We start from the raw sequence: 20,312 nt of genomic DNA on the forward strand, positions 1-20,312 counted from the left end.
GACAGTCCAAGAACCAGGTCCCTTCACTTCTCACTTTTTTTAAAAGCTTTTATTTTATGTGCATTGCCATTTTGCCTGCAAGGATATCTATGTGAGAGTGTCAGATGTTGGAGTTACAGACAGTTGCAAGCTGCCATGTGGGTGCTGGGATTTGAACCGGGGTCGTCTGGAGGAGCAGCCAGTGCCCTTAACCACTGAGCCACCTCTCCAGGCCCCACTTCTCACTTCTGTCAGATACTTCCAGCCAGATTCAAACAAACTTTAACTCATTATGCCAAGACTCAAAAGATACAACGTTGCTGGGAGGGGGCTATCTGGAGAAACAGAAGACTTAATTTTATAAAAAGAACAGAATTTGAGAAACTATCCTGCCAGCCTTGAGCCTGACGGGAGCCTCCTCTGCTTATGAAAAGGCCAGACCGGTTCCCAGCAATGCTCATTAGGAAGTCAGACTCCACTGTGCTCCAGAGCCTTCTTAATCATTACATTAAGTCACTTAACCTAAAGGTTACAAGCTACGATGCTAGGCCTGTTTTCCGTCCCTTTGCCACTGCAGAAGCTACAGGGCACGGGTCTCCTCTTCTGCATAAGAACTCCACAGCCGTGGCTGTCCTCCATCTTGTCCATCCCCATAGATTAAATGCCAGCTCTGAGCTTCGCAGTCTTACACCGCTTGTTTTCTTACTCTCCCACTGGCCTTTCCTGCCTTCCAGCTTTAGAATCTGGGGGTAGAAAGGACTCCAGCCTGAGACCAGTGGCTGCGCCAAGAAGAAGAACGGAATTGAGATCAATCCCGTTTGGAGAACAAAGTGACTCCGCCTGGACCCAGAGTGTGACTGCTGGGCCGCGGTGGCTGGCGCACACCTTTGATCCCAGCACGCAAGAGGCGAAGACAGGAGGATCTCTCTGAGTTCCAGGACAGCCTGGCCTACAGAGCAAGTTCCAGGACAGCCAAGGATACATACAGAGAAACCCTGTCTTGAAAAACAAAAAACAAAACGTGGGGGTGGGGAGAGGGGGAGAATGTGACTTAACGTCAGCTAATGGGTAGAGCGGATCCAGGGGAAGAAGGCGCCTTACCTTCTGGGCTTGGGCAGGCTCAGTGAGGACAAGAGTAAACAGGCCGAGGCAGATCTCCTCATGCTGGGGAGGCCCTTTGCATACCTGGGAGGTGAGAGAGGAGGAAAAATTAATTGTCACTCACACAGAGGATGCACAGCACGATTTCTTCCTAGAATTCTCAGGACTCTTGGGTAACACGGAACGCGGAAAGTCAACTCTCAAATATTATAATGTCGTTCTCTTAACAGGGACGAGAGGTGAGGAAAGGGAAAAAGTTACTGCTTTCTCTAACCATCTGAAGCTAGAGGCGGAAAACAGAAAAAGCAAGGGAGCCGGGAAGACGCTGCAGTGGGGACATCTGCACCAGCCGCCTGGGCTGCAACGCAGAGTGACGGTATCTGGTCACCTGTAAAACCTAAGTACTTCCTCTGTAAGAGTCCTCGACAGTATTTTAAAAATGTTTTTTCGCCGGGCGTGGTGGCGCACGCCTTTAATCCCAGCACTCGGGAGGCAGAGGCAGGCGGATCGCTGTGAGTTCGAGGCCAGCCTGGTCTACAAAGCGAGTCCATGATGGCCAAGGCTACACAGAGAAACCCTGTCTCAAAAAACCAAAAAAAAAAAAAAAAAAAAAAAAAAAAAGTTTTTTCAGTTAGCATACAAAATAGTAGGATTCACTACAGTATTGTGTTTGTTTCAGACAGGGCTTAGCTGTGTAGCCTTCGCTGTCCTGGAAGTCTCTTTGTAGACAAGGCTGGCATCGAAATCAGAGATCCACCTGCCTTTGCCTCCCTGAGTGCTGGGATTAAAGGCGTGCACCACCACACCTGACTTAAAAACTATAAAAGAAACATTTCTTTTTCATTTAAAAATGTTATTTATGACGGGCGGTGGTAGTACATTCCTTTAATCTCGGCACCCAGGAGGCAGAGGCAGGCAGCTTCCTGAAAATTCGAGGCCAGCCTGGTCTACAAAGAAGTCCAGAATAGGCTACATAGAGAAACCCTGTCTCTAAAAACCAAAAATAACAAAAACAAAAACCTAAAAAACAAAACAAAACAAACTTGTGTGTGTATGCATGCTGCGTTGCACCTGTGGAACCTGCTAGAGTGACAGTGACTTCTCGCCTTCTCCCATGTAGGTCCCAGAGATCACAACAGCTGTCATACGTGACAGCAGGTGTCACTACCTGTTGAGACATATTGCTGGCCTCATGAGGTTTTTTTTTTTTTTTTTTTTTTTTGCCAGGTGTGGTGGCACACACCTTTAATTCCAGCACTTGGGAGGCAGAGGCAGGAGGATTACTGTGAGTTCAGGCCAGCAGTCTACATATCAAGTTTCAGGTCAGCCAGGGCTGAGACCAAGTCTAAATAAATAAATGAAAGTTTACAAATTGTCAAAGAATATTATGGGACAACTCTTGGGAGTCAGTCCTCTTTTGCCAGCTTGTGGAATCCAGAATCAAGGTTGTCGGGGCTGCATGCAAAGCCCCTGACGTAGCTGGCCGATTAAGTGGGCTTTTGAGTTGTTATGTAAGTCAGGCAGGATGACACAAGCCTGTAATCACAGCACCTGGGAGGCAGGGCCAGTAGGGCATGGAGTACGGTGCTAGCCTGGGTTCCACACTGATTTCAAGGGCCAGTCTGCATTATCTACTAAGATATGGTCTCAGAAAAAAGGCTCCAAGAAACTGACTCTCACAGTGAGAGTAAAACCTGAGTTAAGGAACCATGATGTGAACTTAGTCCCCTGGGTCCCGGCCACCGTCCTTCCCCCTTCCTGCCTGCATCTCGGGCGTTCCCAAGCAGACCGGCTGTGAGGAGCGAGCGTAGTACTTACATATGCATTGAGGGCATCATTGGCCTCTCTCTCCGAGACAGCAGCGGTCATGGACGTCACAATGCTCATACATCTTTCCAGCCTCTGCGGAGAGACGGGAACAAATGAAGAATGTGTCACAACACCCCCTGGCTAGTACTTCTGGCCCCAAAACATTTTAAAAATTCAAGCTTGATCATCCTACTATACGAAAGAAAGAAAAGAAAGAAAGAAAGAAAGAAAGAAAGAAAGAAAGAAAGAAAATGGCCACTAACAAATGTGGAAAGCACAGCAGTAATAACAGCTGACTGAGGCTAACATTACCCATGTGCACGTACGAAAGCTAGTAAGTAACACTTTCAGGAAGAATAAGATAGCCATAAAACTCATAACAATACTTACTAATCTCAAAGGAAAACAACTTAGTGACCAAAGCTGCAGTAGGACCAACTGGCACCACTTGCCTCTAAGGAGCCATCGGAAGTCAGGTGTAGGGGAGCACACTGTAGTCCCAGACAGTTAAGAGGGAGGCGTGAGAGTGATTTGAACCCAGGAGTTATGAACAACATGAGCAGAGTCTGTCCCAAGATAAACAGACAAACATGGAGGTGCACACCTGTAATTTGGGCCTTCAAGAGGCTGAGGCAGGAGGATTTCAAGCTCAAGGTTAGCTTGGGCTGCATAGTAAAACTTGGTATTTTTCCTTAAATTTTAAATATAAATGTCACAATACTTATATACCTTCCCAATCTTGGAATCTTTTTGTTTTGCAGACAGGGTTTCTTTGTGTAGCCTTGGCTGGCCTGGACTTACTTTGTAGACCAGGCTGGCCTTGAACTCACAGAGATCATCTGCCTGCCTCTGCCTCCCGAGTGCTGGGATCACAGGCGGGCAATCTTGGAATCTTAGCTGTCAAACATAAGGTATAGATCTTGTTTTCATTTCTGACTTGAGCAAACCAACTTTATAAGAATTTAAGATACAACCAAAGGTTGTGCATGCTTTTAATTTCAGCACTCAGGAGGCAGAGGCAGGTCAATATCTGTGAGTTCAAGGCCACCCTAGTATACACAGTAAATTCCAGGCCAGCCAAGGGATACATAATAAAGCACTGTCTGAAAAGGAAAAAAAAAAGTAAAGAAAGAAAGAGCCAGCCAGGCGGTGGTGGTGCACACCTTTAATCCCAGTACTCGGGAGGCAGAAGCAGGTGGCACTCTTGTGAGTTTGAGGCCAGCCTCAAGGGTTGCTAATGCTTGCAGTGCCTCAAGGAATAATGTCACTAATGTTTGCAGGTATAGTAGCAGTAGTAGTAGTAGGGCTATGCAGAGAGAGAGAGAGAGAGAGAGAGACAGAGGCAGACATTCGGACGGATGGATGGACAGACAGACAGCCTAGCTTCATACTCACTGATACACCTGCCTCTGGCTCCTGAGGGCTGGGATTAAAAGTGTGCACGCCTGGCTATATAAAATATTTCAAGATGGGGCTGGAGAGATGGCTCAGAGGTTAAGAGCACTGAGTCTTCTTCCAAAGGTCCTGAGTTCAATTCCCAGCACCCACATGGTGGCTCACAACCATCTATGATGAGATCTGGTGCCCTCTTCTGGCCTGCAGGTGTACACGCAGGCAGAGCACTGCATACATAATAAATAAATTTTAAAAATGTTTTCAAGATGAAATGAAACATCTTGGATTTCCTGTGATGTTCAAGACAAAACACAAGGCAAAGGCTGGGTGGTGGCGCACACCTTGGATCCCAGCACTCAGGAGGCAGAGGCAGGCAGATCTCTGTGAGTTCAAGGCCAGCCTGGGAAAAAAGCAAAAACAACAACAAAACCACTGTTGTTTAGTTTTGTTTTTGAGACAGAGTCTCACTTTATAGACCTGGAACAAGGTTGGGCCTAGAACAAGACCCAGCAATAATAAATCTTAAAAAAAAAAAAAAAAAAGACACTTTGCAATAATAATGAATCATTTCTTCATTTTTCAAGACAGTTTTTCTATGTAGCCCTGGCTGTCCTGGAACTCTCTGCTGATCGGACTGGCCTTGAACTCAGAAATCACCTGCCTCTGCCTCCTGAGTGTGAGATTAAAGGTGTGCATCGGCTGGCACCACCGGGCTCAATAATAAATCTTTAGGGAAAAAAAAAATGTTAAGACATTAGATTTGTGCTGCAACAGGGGGCTCTGAAGGGTCCAACCTTAACCTAAAAGCATCCTAGTGTTGCTTGGATGTGATATTCACAACTTTACCTCCAATAGCAGGTCTAGTTTCAAATTAGGGCAGAGCACCAGGCTCAGCCTTAATAAATAGCGTGTACTTGTGAAAAGGAACTGTGCGGATCACATGAAAGCTGAGCTGCACCTCATGACCTGGGAGCTCTAGGAGCCATTATCACCTAGTTTAGCTCCTGTAAAAAAGTGTGAGAAGGAAAAACCTGAGGCTGGGTTTTCTCTCTCTTAAAACCTTGTCCTTTCCTACTGAAGACAGTCACTGGGGACTGGGGAGCCTCCTACCCCAATGGCTAGGCCTTGCTGGCACCCTGCATCTGTCCTAGGTTAACTAGCAGCCTCTCAGTGAAGGGGAACGGTGAGTAAGCAGCAGCACCCCAAAACTCCTGACACTGCTCACAGCAAGGAAATGAGCATCTTTGCTGACTCACCAGAGAGAGACCGTCAGGTAGCCAGCACGGGAAGACCTGGTCCTCCACAGCCAGGCTGGAGAACAGAGATAACTAACCCCTGCGTCACAAAGCTGCGCTAAGCTCACAGCCTCAGCTAGTTAGAACCTATCAAGTTTGTGAAGCTCAGCAACTGTACAAACCTGAGGATCTGGCTGTCCAATCTCCCGCTACCACTTCTTTCTCTTAACATTTAAGTCACATCTGTTTATGCATGTGTGCATGTGCATGTGTGGGCACAGTGAGGTGGTCGGAGGGTAACTCCCGGAGTTAGCAGTCTTTCTCCCAGTAGGCCATAAGGCTTGGCAGCGCGCACTCTTACTCCGTCCTCAGCCACCTAGCTAGTCCTCCCGCCACTCTTTCTAATGGCATGTCCTTAGAGGTGCCTGAAAACTAAATCCTCTACCACAGGACATGGCTAAGTTCTCAACTAGTGAAAGGTTGGTTTCTTCTTGGTTTTGCCTTTAAGAGAGCAGAGGAAATACCAGGCATGGTGGCGCACACCTTTGATCCCAGCACTCGGGAGGCAGAGGCAGGTAGATCTCTGTGAGTTTGAGGCCAGCCAGAGTTTCAGGACAGTCAGGGCTACACAGAGAAACCCTGTTTGAAAAAACCAAAACCAAACAAAAAACCACACACATACACACACTGCACAAAAACAAAAAATACAAGACAGACAGACAGAGAAAGATCACAGAGAAGGGAGGAGGCCTGAGTGATGGACCCAGAAGCAGAAGTCTGCAAATCCTGCTACAAATCCCTACGAGCCATACGTGCTAGCTAAGTCTCTTGGTGTGATTTAACACTCATGAGGCCTTGAGCTGAGCTAAGTTTCTCAAGGCTCCTCCCAACGTTCTAAGCTCTGCTCAGCGGCCTGACCCAGTGCTATGGGTCACTGCCCAGTCAAGAAGAGTGGCCTCTCTAAACAGGGAGGCCCCACTAAGGATGTAGAAAGTAGAGTCCATAGCTGGGTGGTGGTGGCACACGCCTGTAACCCCTGCACTGGGAAGGCAGAGGCAGGTGGATCTCTGTGGAGTTCAAGGCCAGCCTGGTGTACAAAGTGAGTTCCAGCATAGCTGGGGCTACACAGAGAAACCCTGTCTCCAACAACAAAAGCAAAAGGTGCCTATCTAAAACTGTTCCTGGTGGTGCACGTCTGTCATCTCAGCACTTGGGAGGTGGAGGCAGAAAGAGCAGTTCAAAGCCAGCCTTATCTAAAACAAGCCAAAAGCAAATAAACAACAAGAGAAATAATCACGAATCATTCAGAGTGACAAAAGGACTGCTCTCCTCAGAGGCCACAGAAAACCAGATAGTAACTGGGTAAAAGTAGCCTTTCCCCATTGTCTCTGAAGGTCTTTAGAAAAGATGAAATCACACACGCAGCTGCCAGCAATTGTTGGCAGGATGGCTCTGTTCAGAGTAAGCTCTCTATGACAGCACCTCAGAGAGCTGAGTAAATATTTATCATCTCTAGGCACTCTGGAACTCATTTTTCTACCTGACCATGGAGGGCATGGGGGAAGGAGGAAGCCTTTCTGCTTCTCAGTTCATACCTGAGGTTAAAGGGAGAAGCCAAAGTTACGAGAGTCCCTCTAAGCACCCCGTTTCCCTTTCCCCAGAGGGGTAAACAAACACTGCTAAGTGTATAGTGCACTGCTCCCATACAGGAGATGTGTGGTCTTGAGGTACTTCCTCTACTGTCCTCAGAAAAGGAAAGTGTCATCCAGCCTGCACAATCAGTGAGAGGCGACTGATCCGTGCTGGGTTCCAAGTACAGCCGGCCCTTCGCATCCGGGGATGTATAGAGCGGAAGGAGAGCCCACCCCTCCCCCAGAGGCCGGGACAAATGCCCTGCCAATTCCAAGGACTGACCTATATTCCACAATCAAGAACATGTGAAATGGTGAATTAAGGGGCAAAAAAAAAAAAAAAAAAAATTACAAAAGGACTCAAAGGTCATTCCTTGGAGATTTCTGAGATAGGCTGTTATTTCTTGGGAGTGAAAATGGTGGGGAATATACATCTATCTTGCCAAACTCAGCTTCGAGACCTATCTTGAAGATATTCTGATGTCTTTGGGCCATAGCTCCTGTATTTGGCCTGACTTCAGAGTGACTGGCCCGTCCCTGGCAAAGGACTAGCCAGGACTGTGAAGGCTCAGGAGACTAGGAACTGCATGTCCTAAGCTCCTACAATCTCGGGCACTATTTTTATCTCATTCCCTCCCCAAATTAGGATGGGGGTGGGCAAGTGTACTCTTGTCTTCAAAGAAGGAATGGGGCCAGAGAGAAAAGGGGATACAAGAAGCACTCCCCAGGGTGGAGTCACAGCCCTGCCTAGGATGATCCTGAGAAGTGCCTCCGGCTCCAGGCCAGTAAGGGGCCTTTGTGAACCGTGTTCAACTACTGACCGCCTTTTCACACCCTCCTCTCTTTTTGGGGACTTGTTGTGGGGTAATAGTTTGCCTTTGGATGATAAACCTCTGGGTGGCACACCTATGTCCTCCTGTTTTCCTATCAGACCCAACACACTTTAAGCACTTAAAGTCAAAGAGCTGACCTATTTTGCTGGACAACAGGTAGGCCTACGGTGGAAAATTACCAAGTCAGCGAAGGTCAGCTGGTCAGCCACAGGTGTTGATAATTTCTGTGTGCAGAGATCTGTAGGGAGGCATAGAGCAAGAAGAGGCTGGTAAGCCTTGCCCTTAGCCACTATGGTCTAGTGGGATGACAGAACCACACCCGTGGGGGGAGGGCGGTATAGCAGGACTTGCTGAAAAACGAAGATGCAGAGGACAAAGGGCAGAGGAAAGAGTGGAAGGGTTGCTTGAGACACCCTGGAAACATCCACACCATAAAAGACACCAGAGAGAAACAAGCCCCCCCCCCCTTTTCTCCCTAGGAAGTTGAAAGTTCACTCCCAGAGTCTAAAAAGGCAAGAACATAAAGGCTTCCCCTCTCTCCTGTGATTTCTTCCAGACGTATCACTTGCTGTCCAGGGGGGGAAATAGAAGCTGTAGTACATCCTACGGTACAAATAAAATCAGGCCTGAGTCCTGTAGGACTAGGGATGGAACTCACCGTCCTCCCATCCACCTGTGGACTCCTCTGCCTTGCACCTGCTCAGGTGGAGGGATCAAAGGCAGGCAGCCACCTATTGACTGTCTGCCCTCTTAGAGCTCCAGTGCCAGAACACCAGGCTTAGTACTTGATAATCCAAGGGGTCCTAGTAAACTCCAGACCCTAACCAGGTAGTGGTGGTGCATACATGCGTTTAACCCAAGTATTTGGGAGGCAGAAACAGGTGGATGTCTGTGTATTCGAGGCTAGCCTATTCTACAAAGTGAGTGCCGGGACAGTCAGGCTGTTACACAGAGAAACCAAGTCTCAAAACACAAAAACCAAAACAACAACGACGAAGGAGGAGGAAGAGGAAGAGGAGGAAAAGAAAGAAGGAATGAAGAAAAAGTAAGTTTCAGATAGTCAGACATCTCAAAAATAAAACAGGGCTAACAATAGGCTCAGCTGACAGAGAGTCTTGCTGTCCAAGCACAACAACCCAAGTTCGACCTCAGAACCTGCAAACAACTGGAAGGAGAGAGCCAACTCCATAAAGATGGACTCTGACCGCTACACAATCACAGCATGTGCACCCCTCAACAAATAAGACACACACACTTAACTGAACAGGAAAAAGAAAAGCCCCCAAAATGTAGCTGTGGGCCGTAATTACTAGGGCATGGTGACATGGGGTGGTCTTGAACCTACAATCATCATGTCTCAGCCTCTTTGGAGTGTTGGGATTACAAACCTGTGCCACCATGCCTGGCTTAGATTTTTTTTTTTTTTTTTTTTTTTTGGTTTTTCGAGACAGGGTCTCTCTGTGTAGCCTTGGCTGTCCTAGACTCACTTTGTAGACCAGGCTAGCCTCGAACTCACAGTGATCCGCCTGCCTCTGCCTCCTGAGAGCTCGGATTAAAGGCGTGCGCCCCCGCCACCACCTCCCAGCTGATGTTTACATTTCTAATCATGCCTACCTTAGCTGAGAGGAGGAGGAAGAGGAGGAGGAGGAAGGAATAACAGCAAACTTTTCTAAATGCACATAGAATTATTCAGTAAAGACATAACCCACCCTCCAGCCAGCCTGCTGCTGTTAATGGATAAACCACAAAGTTGCTACGAGGCCATTTTGATTCAAGTTCACTTCTTTTTGTGAGGCAGGATCTATGTACTCCCACTGTCCAAAAGCTTAGCTAGACCAGGCTGTCCTCAAACTCTCAGAGACACTCCTGTCTCTGCCTTGAATGCCCAGCCACAAAGTTCCTGTGTGTGTGTGTGTGTGTGTGCGCGCGCGCGCACACGCGCCATCATCTTGTCATCAACAATACTTTTTTCTCTTTCTATTCTTTCTGAAGGCAAAGTCTGGCTAATGATACCCCAGCTAGCCTAGAACTCTATACACTCATCCCCACCCCACCCCCCAACTTTCCTGACTCAACCAACCTTCGAAGTGCTAGGATTACAGCCACGAACTACCACACCTGGCAATCTAATGTTTTGTGGTGGTTGGTTTTTTTTTTCCAACTCTGACTTTAACCTGCCTACCCTAGCATGTGATAAAAGACTATATGTCACAGCGTCACAGCCTGTGAAGAGCCAGAGCTTCTTCATGCCCTGCCCCTACCCCTGGATAACTACTGAACTGAATGCATCAGGCTTTTCAAATAGGCCAACAATCACGCCTCAGTCCTGTCACACATCCTAAGTCTTCCTGATCATCTCTAGCTAATCAAGGGCGGAGTAAGAACAAATAAGGCGAAGGGAGGGACATGACCCCTCACTAATGTTCTTTTTCTCTTGCTTTGTTTTTCGAGACAGGGTTTCTCTGTGTAGCCTTAGCTGTCCTGGACTGGCTTTGTAGACCAGGCTGGTCTCGAACTCTCACAGAGATCCTCCTGCCTCTGCCTCCCAAGTGCTGGGATTAAAGGCGTGCGCCACCACGCCCTGCTCATGTACTTGAACTCTCCTTTTTTGGGTGTACTCTCTGGTTCTGATGAAAGCAGTCCCCTCTACACTGGCTCACCCCACTGCTACAGCTGATATTACCAAACTGGATGCTACTTACTTGTAAGTCTTCACTCACTCTAAAATGCCCGGTTAAAATCACTGACAACTGTCTGTATCCACACACAGTCAATGATACCATCTAAGAAGTGAGGCCAAGTCTGTAGGAAGTTGCCAATCCTCAGACACCTGCCTGTAAACACATATATACTTTTCAACTTAACACTCTGCAACAGATAGCTATTGGTGTGTATGTGGGAAGAAATGAAAATAACTTTGGTCGATATGGATGTTAGCTCCCTTCTGCAACCAACACCCCTCATCGCCCATTTTCCTAATAGCGGCAGCTGTTACTAGGGCAACCTGTCCAGGAAATTGACCCACACTTCTTCCCCCAGGAGCAGGAAGCCAGAGCAGTATTTCTGCCATTAAAAAAAAAAAATATTTTTTTTGAAGGCCTCTTCTCCCCACCCCCATCCCATACCCGCTCCAGCATCCCTCTTCGACCCAATTCCTTAACTCCCTTCCCCACTCCCCACACCTACCTCCTCTAACTCATCCTTGGCATCCAAACTGGTTGAAAGTAGCAGCCTCCCCCCTCCTGGGGCTCCTGCTCCCGCTCCTCCTCCTCCTCCACCTCCCGCTGCTCCTGATGCAGCAGCTGCTGCTACGGTCCCCTTTCCCTTCGGCAACTCCATGGCTGCAGCCAGGAGACCGGAAGAGGTCAAGGGAGTGGACGGGGGTTAAGTCCTAGAAATGGAGAACTCTGGCTTGCCAAGGACGAGGAGCAAGAGGAACAAGCGGGAAGGAGGCCACAGGCCCGGCTTTCCGCACTCTTGCCTTCTCTCCTGCGGAGAGGGAAGGCTCGGCTTCTCCAGATGCTCCCTCTGGAGGGGCCGTGCTGGGGCAAAACCTTAGCGCACAAGTACGGAGACTAAGGGTCTGTGCCCTGCAGGGAGAGGTGGGCAAGGCTGCCGCCCTTGCAGAAGTGGAGGGGGAACCCTCTGACTTCTTATCCTGTAAGGAGGGGGAAACCCTAAGTTTCTGCCTCTCCAGGCAAGGGAAGGAGTCCTGTCCCTGAGTTGGGGGTGGGAAGCCTTCCCGGCGGGATTGGGAAACGCGGTTCCTTGGAATCCGGCCCCTAGCGGGTGAGGGTGCGGCAGGAGCGCTATGGGAGGACCAGCTTCTCCCCACACCACACAGAGGCGGCCATGGTGGAAGGGCGGGGGAGGCTGAGAGCGCCCGAGCGGGCAGAGTCGTCGCCGGCGCCGGAAGTGAGCAGTCGCGGTCCCGGGCGTCCGCCAATAGAGGCTTCCGCGGTGGCGCCAGGTCTCTAAGGAGTAAGCCGACGACGGCGGACTGGCCTTTTCCCGGGCTGCCAATTGTAGGGAGAAGAATTGAGCCTGCTCTGATGGGCAACAAGTGCGCCCAATCGCATCCTTCCTCCGCATCTGGAGGCGGGGCGGGAGGTACGGAGTGGGTGCGAGAGCGGGACGATCCGGAAAAAAAAAGCCGAGCTGCGCCTGCGCGCAGTGGCGCGCATGCGCGACGTGTCTCTCTCGCGCTCCACTCCCTACAGGTGTTCAGAACATTGTTTTTGGGTAGTCTAGGAGGCTGTAAACCAAATCCCCTAAATAGCAGTGTTTGGGAAGGAGCGGCGGAGCCCCAACCCTTACTCACTCCCATAGCAAACGCCCCGAGGGTCTGAAACTACCTCCTGAACTGCGAATGTCACGCGTAGCTGAGTGTGTGAGCTCTTGGGTTTGCAGTGATCAGATTTGGAAAAGAACAACAAACAAAAAGTGCGTTGATTCGCTAGTGCAAACCAAATAATTAGAATCATACCAGCACTAGCTTTAACACGAGTTACTAAATGATAAGACCTCGTCGTCTTTTGAGAACGCGGGACTGACAAATGTCACTGAAGTCTGTTGTATTTACACACACACAAACACACACGATCCCTTGTGAATGTTAATGGTTGTAATCATAGTAGGGCTTGGTTGTACGTGAGTCTATTCTTCGTTCTTCTACTGTGCGTCGCAATAGAACTTTTCATTTTTAGGCATATGAACCAATTGCTGTATGCAGCTCCAAGGCAGGTGTGGTGACATATGCCTGCAGTCCCAACATTTGGGAAGCTGAGCCATCAAATCGTGCTCCCCTCCCCTCCCCCATTCGTGGGTACAAGCCTATTTCCCTGTACTACCCATTTTCAAGGCCAGTGGGCAGGTGCGTAGTTAGTTAGCAATGTCCTTGGGAGTGAAGCCCCCTTGATTTTTGTTTGTTTGTTTGTTTGTTTGTTTGTTTTTTACACACTCTTACACTAGAACCGGAGCCGGCCTAAAATTTGTGACCCGGCCTCCCAGGGATTTCTGTGTGTTAATTACAAATAAGCTAAGAACTGGACTGGCCAAACTCCACATGCGCTTCCAGCACTTACTCTAAGTTTCTCCCGTGTATGCTTCGGGTCCCTCTAGGTATAAAGGATTGTTTTAGCCTCTAAAACACAAGTCATTACAATAGCGTTATGTACCCAGGACACATGTATTAGATGGAAAAAAGAAAACAGGAAAAAAATGATGTGTAGTACTCGCTGCATATTAAGTTTCCATTTGTTTGAAGTGTGGTGCTGGCTTTGTTTGTTTTGTGGTACTGAGGACTGACCGCAGAGATTCAAAACAGGAAAAATGTTCAGCCAATTAGCTTCCTCGTCCTTTTTTTCCTTTTTTTTCTTTTTTAAAATTCATTTCGAGGCACTTGTTCATCCCTATGCAGGTAAGAATGACCTTAAATTCCTCCTCCTCCTGCCTCTGCCTCCCAAGAGCAAGAACAGCAGCTGTGCCCCACAACAGACTGCCTTGTGGTTTCTTTAAATAAGCACTCTGTAGAAGCGACTGTAGTGAGGACCTGGGGATAGGGTGCTTGCTTTCCATCTGCAGCACCCTCAAAAGAATAATAAGTGCCATGCAGATTTTTAAAAGTGTGTATTTTTAAGGAGAGAGAGAGAGACAGAGAGAGAGAGAGAGAGAGAGAGAGAGAGAGAGAGAGAGAGAGAGAGAGAAACTCCTGACTTAAATTCGGGTTCAATTCCCAGCACCCACATGGCAGCTGGCAACTGTCTGTAACTCCAATTTCTGACACACCCTCACACCAATGCACATAAATTAAAACTAAATAAAAATTTAAAAAAAAATTTTTTTTTTCCAAGACAGGGTTTCCCTATGCAGCCTTGGCTGTCCTGGACTCACTGTGTAGACCAGGCTGGCCTCGAACTCACAGAGATATCCCTGCCTCTGCCTCCCAAGTGCTGTGATTACAAGTGTGTGCCTCCATACCTGTAAAACTATAGGAAAGTGTACTTCTCCTTCTCTGTGCTCTGGTCAGGATATAAACCACAGTTCTTATCTACATATGAATTAAAACAGCCAACATCACCAAGGTTTGCTGCGTGCAGGAACACTGTGTGTTTGAATTCATTTACACCCACGTAAGCACTTCTTTACAGATGATGAAACTGAGAAATAAGCAACCTCGATGCAGCTCAGTCCTGTAGTCCTAGGATTTAATAGGCTGAGGCAGGAATGCTAAAAATTCAAGGCCAGACTGGAATACATTGTGAGTTCAAGAACAGTCTGAACTGCGAAATGAGACCCTGTCTTGAAAAATAAGCACTCAGGAGGCAGAGGCAGGCGGATCTCTGTGAGTTGAAGGCTAGCCTACTCTACAAAGGGAGTTCAGGGCAGCCAGGGCTCGGTTACACAGAGAAACCTTGTCTCAAAAAACAAACAAAACAAACACAACAATATATATTAGAGGGGCTGGAGAGATGGCTCAGAGGTTAAGAGCACTGTCTGCTCTTCCAGAGGTCCTAAGTTCAATTCCCAGCAACCACATGGTGGCTCAGAACCATCTATAACGAGATCTGGTGCCCTCTTCTGGCAGGTGGGCACACATACAGGCAGAACATTGTATACATAATAAATAAATCTTAAAAAAAAATCTAAAAATATATATATATATTAGAAATATACATAACATGTTAGAAATATATATGTATATATCATAAAGAGGGTGCTGGAGAGATGGCACAGTAAAAAAAAATTGCTTGTCCTAGGAGTGTAAGGACAGGGCTTTGGGTCTCCAGGACCCATGTGAAAATCAGACAGAGTGCTGGCCATCTGGAATCCTGGCACTTAGGAGGCAGAGGCAGGAGCTCTGTGAGTTCAAAGCCAGCCTGGTCTACATATGGGGTTCCAGGACAGCCAGGACTACATAGTGAGATCCTCCCTCAAAAAAAAAAATTTTAAAAATAAAAAATAAATTAATAAAAAAACAACCACAGACATGGTGGTGCATGCCTATAGTCCCAGCACTCAGGGAGGCAGAGGCAGGCTGATCTCTGTGAGTTCCGGGCCAGCCTGGTCTACAAAGTGAGTCCAGGACAGCCAAGACTACACAAAAGAAACTCTGTCTCAGAAAAACAAAACAAAATAAAAATACGAACAAAAAACCCAACCAACCAAAGCAACAATATGGAATGATGATTAGGGTAATTTTTAAATATACCCCTGGAGTTGGAGTTATAGGCAATTGTGAGCAATAAGGTGCTGGGAAGTGTCGTTTGTAAGGCTAGTGTATGCAGCTGGTTGGGTGGAGCACGCCTTTAATCTCCAGTTCTTGGGAGGCAGAGGCAGGCAGATCCCTGAGTTTGAGGCCATCAAGGGAGTTCCAGGACATCCAGGGCTGCACAGAGAAACCCTGTCTCAGAAACAAACAAACAAACAAAAGTAGCATACGCTTGTAGCTACCGAGCCCAGCCTTCTAACCTTCCCCACCTTTTCAGATGCTTTCTCTGTGGCTAAGGTTGAGATCCCAATTTTCCTATATGATTTATTTTCAGTGTACGTATATGAATGTTTTGCCTGCATGTGTGTCTGTGTATCACATGAGTGCTGTCTCTCTGGCCACATTTTGGTTTCTTTTGCAGTACTGGGTATTGGACCTGGGCAAGTGCTCCATCACTTTCTTTTTTTTTTTTTTTTTTTTCTTTCTTTCTTTGTTTCTTTTTTGTTGTTGTTGTTGTTTTGTTTTGTTTTCCGAGACAGGGTTTCCCTGTGTAGCCTTGGCTGTCCTAGACTCACTTTGTAGACCAGGCTGGCCTCGAACTCACAGCGATCTGCCTGCCTCTGCCTCCTGAGTGCTGGGATTAAAGGGGTGCACCACCACACCCGGCTTCAGTTGTGGTACTTTAAAGCTTATTAATAAATCTAATAAGTCTCTTTCATTATTTGGAAGTTAAAATGGAAATAGAAAAACACCATACTCATTTCTACAGAGAGCTATGGCACACCTCCCTACCTCCCACAAAATAAGTAAGTAAATGTAATTAAAACAAATTTTAGTAACATAAATGTGACTTATCTTTGTTTCTTTGCTTTGTTTTTATTTTTCTTTCTTGTTTTGTTTTTTGTTGTTTCCAAGACAGGGTTTTCCCTGTGTAGCTTTGGCTGTCCTGGACTCCCTTTGTAGACCAGGCTGGCCTCGAACTCATAGAGATCCACCTGCCTCTGCCTCCTGAGTGCTGGGATTAAAGGTGTGCGCCACCACTGCCCGGTGATGGCTTCATTAAAAAAAAAAAAAAAAAAAAAAGGATTTTATTTTTATTTACGTTGTGGACACAGTTACCGTTGGGTGCTAGAAGAGATGGTCCCCTGGTGCTGGAGTTACAGGTGGTCGTGAGTTACTCACCATGGGGCTGGGAGCTGAACTCGGGTCCTCGGCAAGAGCCGTGATCGCTCTGTACTAGTTTCTCCTGTTGTCATCAAATGCCGACCAAAAGCAGCTTCAGAGGGGAAAGGCTTATTTGGCTTCCGTCCACTGAGGAAGGCCAGGGCAGGAAGCCAAGGCAGGAACTGAAGCAGAGCCCTGGGAGGGAAGTTGCTCCCAGCTTGCTCCCCAGATCTTGCTGCACCTGCCCTGGGGTAGCACTATTCACAGTGGCCAGGGCTCTCCCACATCGATCATTATCGCTGGGCGGTGGTGGCGGCGGCCGAGGCAGCGGCGGCAGCAGCACACGCCTTTAATCCCAGCACTCGGGAGGCAGACGCAAGCGGGTCGCTGTGAGTTCGAGGCCAGGCTGGTCTACAAAGTGAGTCCAGGCAGCCAAAGCTACACAGAGAAACCCTGTCTCGAAAAGCAAAAACAAAAACAAAAAAAGAATATGCACCCACAGGATTACCCACTGACTGGTCTGATGGAGGCAACGCCTCAGCTTCGGTTCCCTCTTTCCAAGGGACTCTAGTCAAATTGACAAAAGCAAAAACTAGCTAGCATATTGGGAATGCATATCGGATTTGGGATTAATTGATGAGGGCAGAGCTATGGATTGAACCTGGCTGTGTGCATGCTGAGCAAGCATTTCCTCACTGCGTGTCAGGGTGCTCAGTATGTTCTGATGCACCCTTCCAGGGCTCAGGTGTTGAACATGAATCACCATTCCAGGTTAGGAAAGGAGTGTGTAGAGGTGGAGTTCAGACATGGTTGGAGATAAACATGGTTATAATGGTGGTGTTTTCATGATTTTATTTGTTGTTTTTGTTTTGATATGGGTTCTCACCATATTGCCCTGGCTGGATGTAGAGGGAATGAAGGAATGACTGACACGCAGGTACAGACACAAGCTAGGATAAGGTGGACTGGGCTCTCTGATGGAGAAGCCACAGCACCCCAAAAGTTCAGTGTGTTTAGTATATACTGTTGGATAGGGAGGCAGGGTCATTGCTTGCAGCTGAGTCAAGGAGGCAGGATTTACGGTGTACAGGTGAACCCAGGGGACAGGTTTAGTTAATCTTGGCAGAAGGAGTGTCTGCAGGGAGCAGTCTTCAAGTCCTAAACGTCATGGGGGGAAGAGGCTACAGTGGACATTTTCTGCACACAGCGACAACATTTGCACTAGGACCAGAGGAAGGCTTTGCTGTCTCTGAGCCTCACTCAGAGGTTGGGCGGGGCCGGGAAGGGCAGGGGGGGGGGGGGGGGGGGGAGGCGGAAGGCTTTGGGGCCAGAGGTTTTGGTCTGTGACATGTGAACAATACTCGTTTACTCAGGACTGCATTCACTCAGCGCTTACTTGGCTCCCCACCGTACGATGGCACTATGCAGCGCAGGCTGGCCTGGCCATGTGTTAGCCCAGGCTGCCTCTGGTTCTCAGCATTCCTCTTGCTTCAGCTGCCCACTGACAGATGTAAGCTACTGAGCCACTTTATTTATTTATTATGTATTTATTTTTATGTGTATGAGTATTTTGCCTGCACATATGTATGTGTACCATGTCTGTGCATGTGGGTGCTGAGAGCAGAACCAGGTCCTCTGGGAGAAGAGCCAGGGCCCCCACCACTAAGCTCAGCCTCCCTGTGGAAGAGCAGCCAGTGCCCCCACCACTAAGCTCAGCCACCCTGTGGAAGAGCAGCCAGTGCCCCCACCACTAAGCTCAGCCACCCTGTGGAAGAGCAGCCAGTGCCCCCACCACTAAGCTCAGCCACCCTGTGGAAGAGCAGCCAGTGCCCCCACCACTAAGCTCAGCCACCCTGTGGAAGAGCAGCCAGTGCCCCCACCACTAAGCTCAGCCACCCTCTGGAAGAGCAGCCAGTGCCCCCACCACTAAGCTCAGCCACCTCTCCAACCTTTTCTTTACACACAGTCTTGGGTGTTTCATTATAAGTGAAAAATGGACTAATAAAATAAGTTGCACCTTTAATCCCAGCACTTGTGAGGCAGAGACAGGTGGATCGCTGTGAGTTTGAGGCCAGCCTGGACTACAAAGCGAGTCCAGGACAGCCAAGGCTACACAGAGAAACCTTGTCTCAAAAAAAAACAAAAAAAGGATACAAACAGGCTTGCTATGTAGCTAATGCTGGCCTTTAATTCAAGATCTTTCTGCCAGGTGGTGGCGGCACAGCACCCGCCTTTAATCCCAACACTCAGGAGGCAGAGGCAGGTGGATCTCTGAGTTTGAGGCCAGCCTGGTCTACAGAGTGAGTTCCAGGACAGCAAGGACTACACAGGGAAACCCTGTCTCAAAAAAACAAAAACAAAACAAAACCAACCAAACAAACAAAAAACATACCAACATTCCTGATTCTGCCTCCTAAGTGTGGGGATTATAGGCTTATTACACCATACCTGGTGTTTTCCATTTCATTTATTATTTTATTTTCAAATTTTTAATTTTCCTATATTTTGTTTCTCTATGGTTTGGTATTTGTAGGCTTACCTGTGCTACAAATAACTGCCCAGTTTAGGCAAATTAATGAGGGAGTGTCTCAAAATAAAAGTAAAGTAAGGACCAAGGATAGGGCCAAAGATTGCCCAGGGCTGGTGTGGCTGAAACCCCATCCCCCAAGAACTCTTTCCTTGCACAGGAGCAAACTTTTTGGTTTGTTTGTTTTTTCAGACAGGCTTTCTCTGTGTAGCCCTGGTTGTCCTGGGACTCACTCTTTTTTTTTTTTTTTTTTTAATTTACGTATACTGGTGTGAGGGTGTCAGATCTTGGAGTTACAGATAGCTGTGAGCTGCCATGTGGGTGCTGGAAATTGAACCTGGGACCTTTGGAAGAGCCGACAGTGCTCTTTTTTTTTTTTTTTTTTTTTTTTTTTTGGTTTTTCGAGACAGGGTTTCTCTGTGTAGCCTTGGCCATCCTGGACTCACTTTGTAGACCAGGCTGGCCTCGAACTCACAGCAATTCGCCTGCCTCTGCCTCCCGAGTGCTGGGATTAAAGGCGTGCGCCACCACGCCCGGCGTCCGACAGTGCTCTTAACCACTGAGCCAACTCTCCAGTCCCAGGGACTCACTCTTTAGACCAGGCTGGCCTTGAACTCAGAGATCCGCCTGGTCCCCCCCCCCTGCACCCCCTTGCCAACTACTGAGATGAAAGATGTGCACTGCCATACCAGCTTAAGAATTCTTTTCTATAAACAAAAACATTCCTTCCAAAGAAACTCTTTTATTTTTTATTTTTAAAAAAATTTTTAGCTGGGCATGGTGGCGCATGCCTTTAATCCCAGCACTTGGGAAGCAGAGGCAGGTGGATCACTGTGAGTTTGAGGCCAGCCTGGACTACACAGCGAGTCCAGGACAGTCAAGGCTACACAGAGAAACCCTGTCTCGAAAAACCAAAAAAAAAAAAAAAATAATAATAATTTTTTTTTTTTGAGACACTGTTTCTCTGTGTGTAGCCCTGTCTGTCCTGGACTCACTTTGTAGACCAGGCTGGCCTCTAACTCACAGACATCAACCTGCCTCTGCCTCCCAAGTGCTGGGATTAAAGGTGTGTGCCACTACACTTGGCTCCAAAGGAACTATTTATATATTTATTATGTATACAGTGTTGTGCCTGCACGTGAGCCAGCAGAGCGTGCCGAGCCTCATTATGGATAGCTGTGAGCCACCATGTGGATGCTGGGAATTGAACTCAGGACCTTTGGTAGAACAGCCAGTGTTCTTAACCTTTGAGCCATCTCGCCAGCCCTCCAAAGGAACTCTTAAGGATTGCAGCATCTCCTTAATTCAGGAAGAAGAGTCTAGTTACAGCTGTTTAAAAATAGCATGGTCTGGGGTGAGGATGTGACTCAGTTGGTAGCATGTACAGAGCCATCCCCAGCACTGAACAAAACAAAACAAAAAACCAAG

The 20,312-nt window shown here is 47.8% G+C and overlaps 2 protein-coding genes across 2 annotated transcripts in view; one reads left to right on the forward strand and one right to left on the reverse strand.

The window, feature by feature from the left end:
- Positions 1-11,990, reverse strand: part of Ints3 (integrator complex subunit 3) — a 44,383-nt gene extending 32,393 nt beyond the window's left edge. The window contains exons 1-3 of the mRNA XM_051157621.1: positions 11,170-11,990; positions 2,899-2,982; positions 1,081-1,164 (exon numbers count right to left, since the gene is read on the reverse strand). Of these exons, the coding sequence (XP_051013578.1) occupies positions 1,081-1,164; positions 2,899-2,982; positions 11,170-11,322 (321 nt within the window). The 5' untranslated portion in view covers positions 11,323-11,990. The remainder of the gene's footprint in view (positions 1-1,080; positions 1,165-2,898; positions 2,983-11,169) is intronic.
- The window catches only part of LOC127199491 (protein S100-A2), a 284,365-nt gene that overhangs the window by 49,941 nt on the left and 214,112 nt on the right, over positions 1-20,312 (forward strand). The window lies entirely within an intron of this gene.

The sequence above is a fragment of the Acomys russatus genome, chromosome 15 (genome assembly GCF_903995435.1).
Source record: "Acomys russatus chromosome 15, mAcoRus1.1, whole genome shotgun sequence".
Taxonomy (NCBI): Eukaryota; Metazoa; Chordata; class Mammalia; order Rodentia; family Muridae; genus Acomys; species Acomys russatus.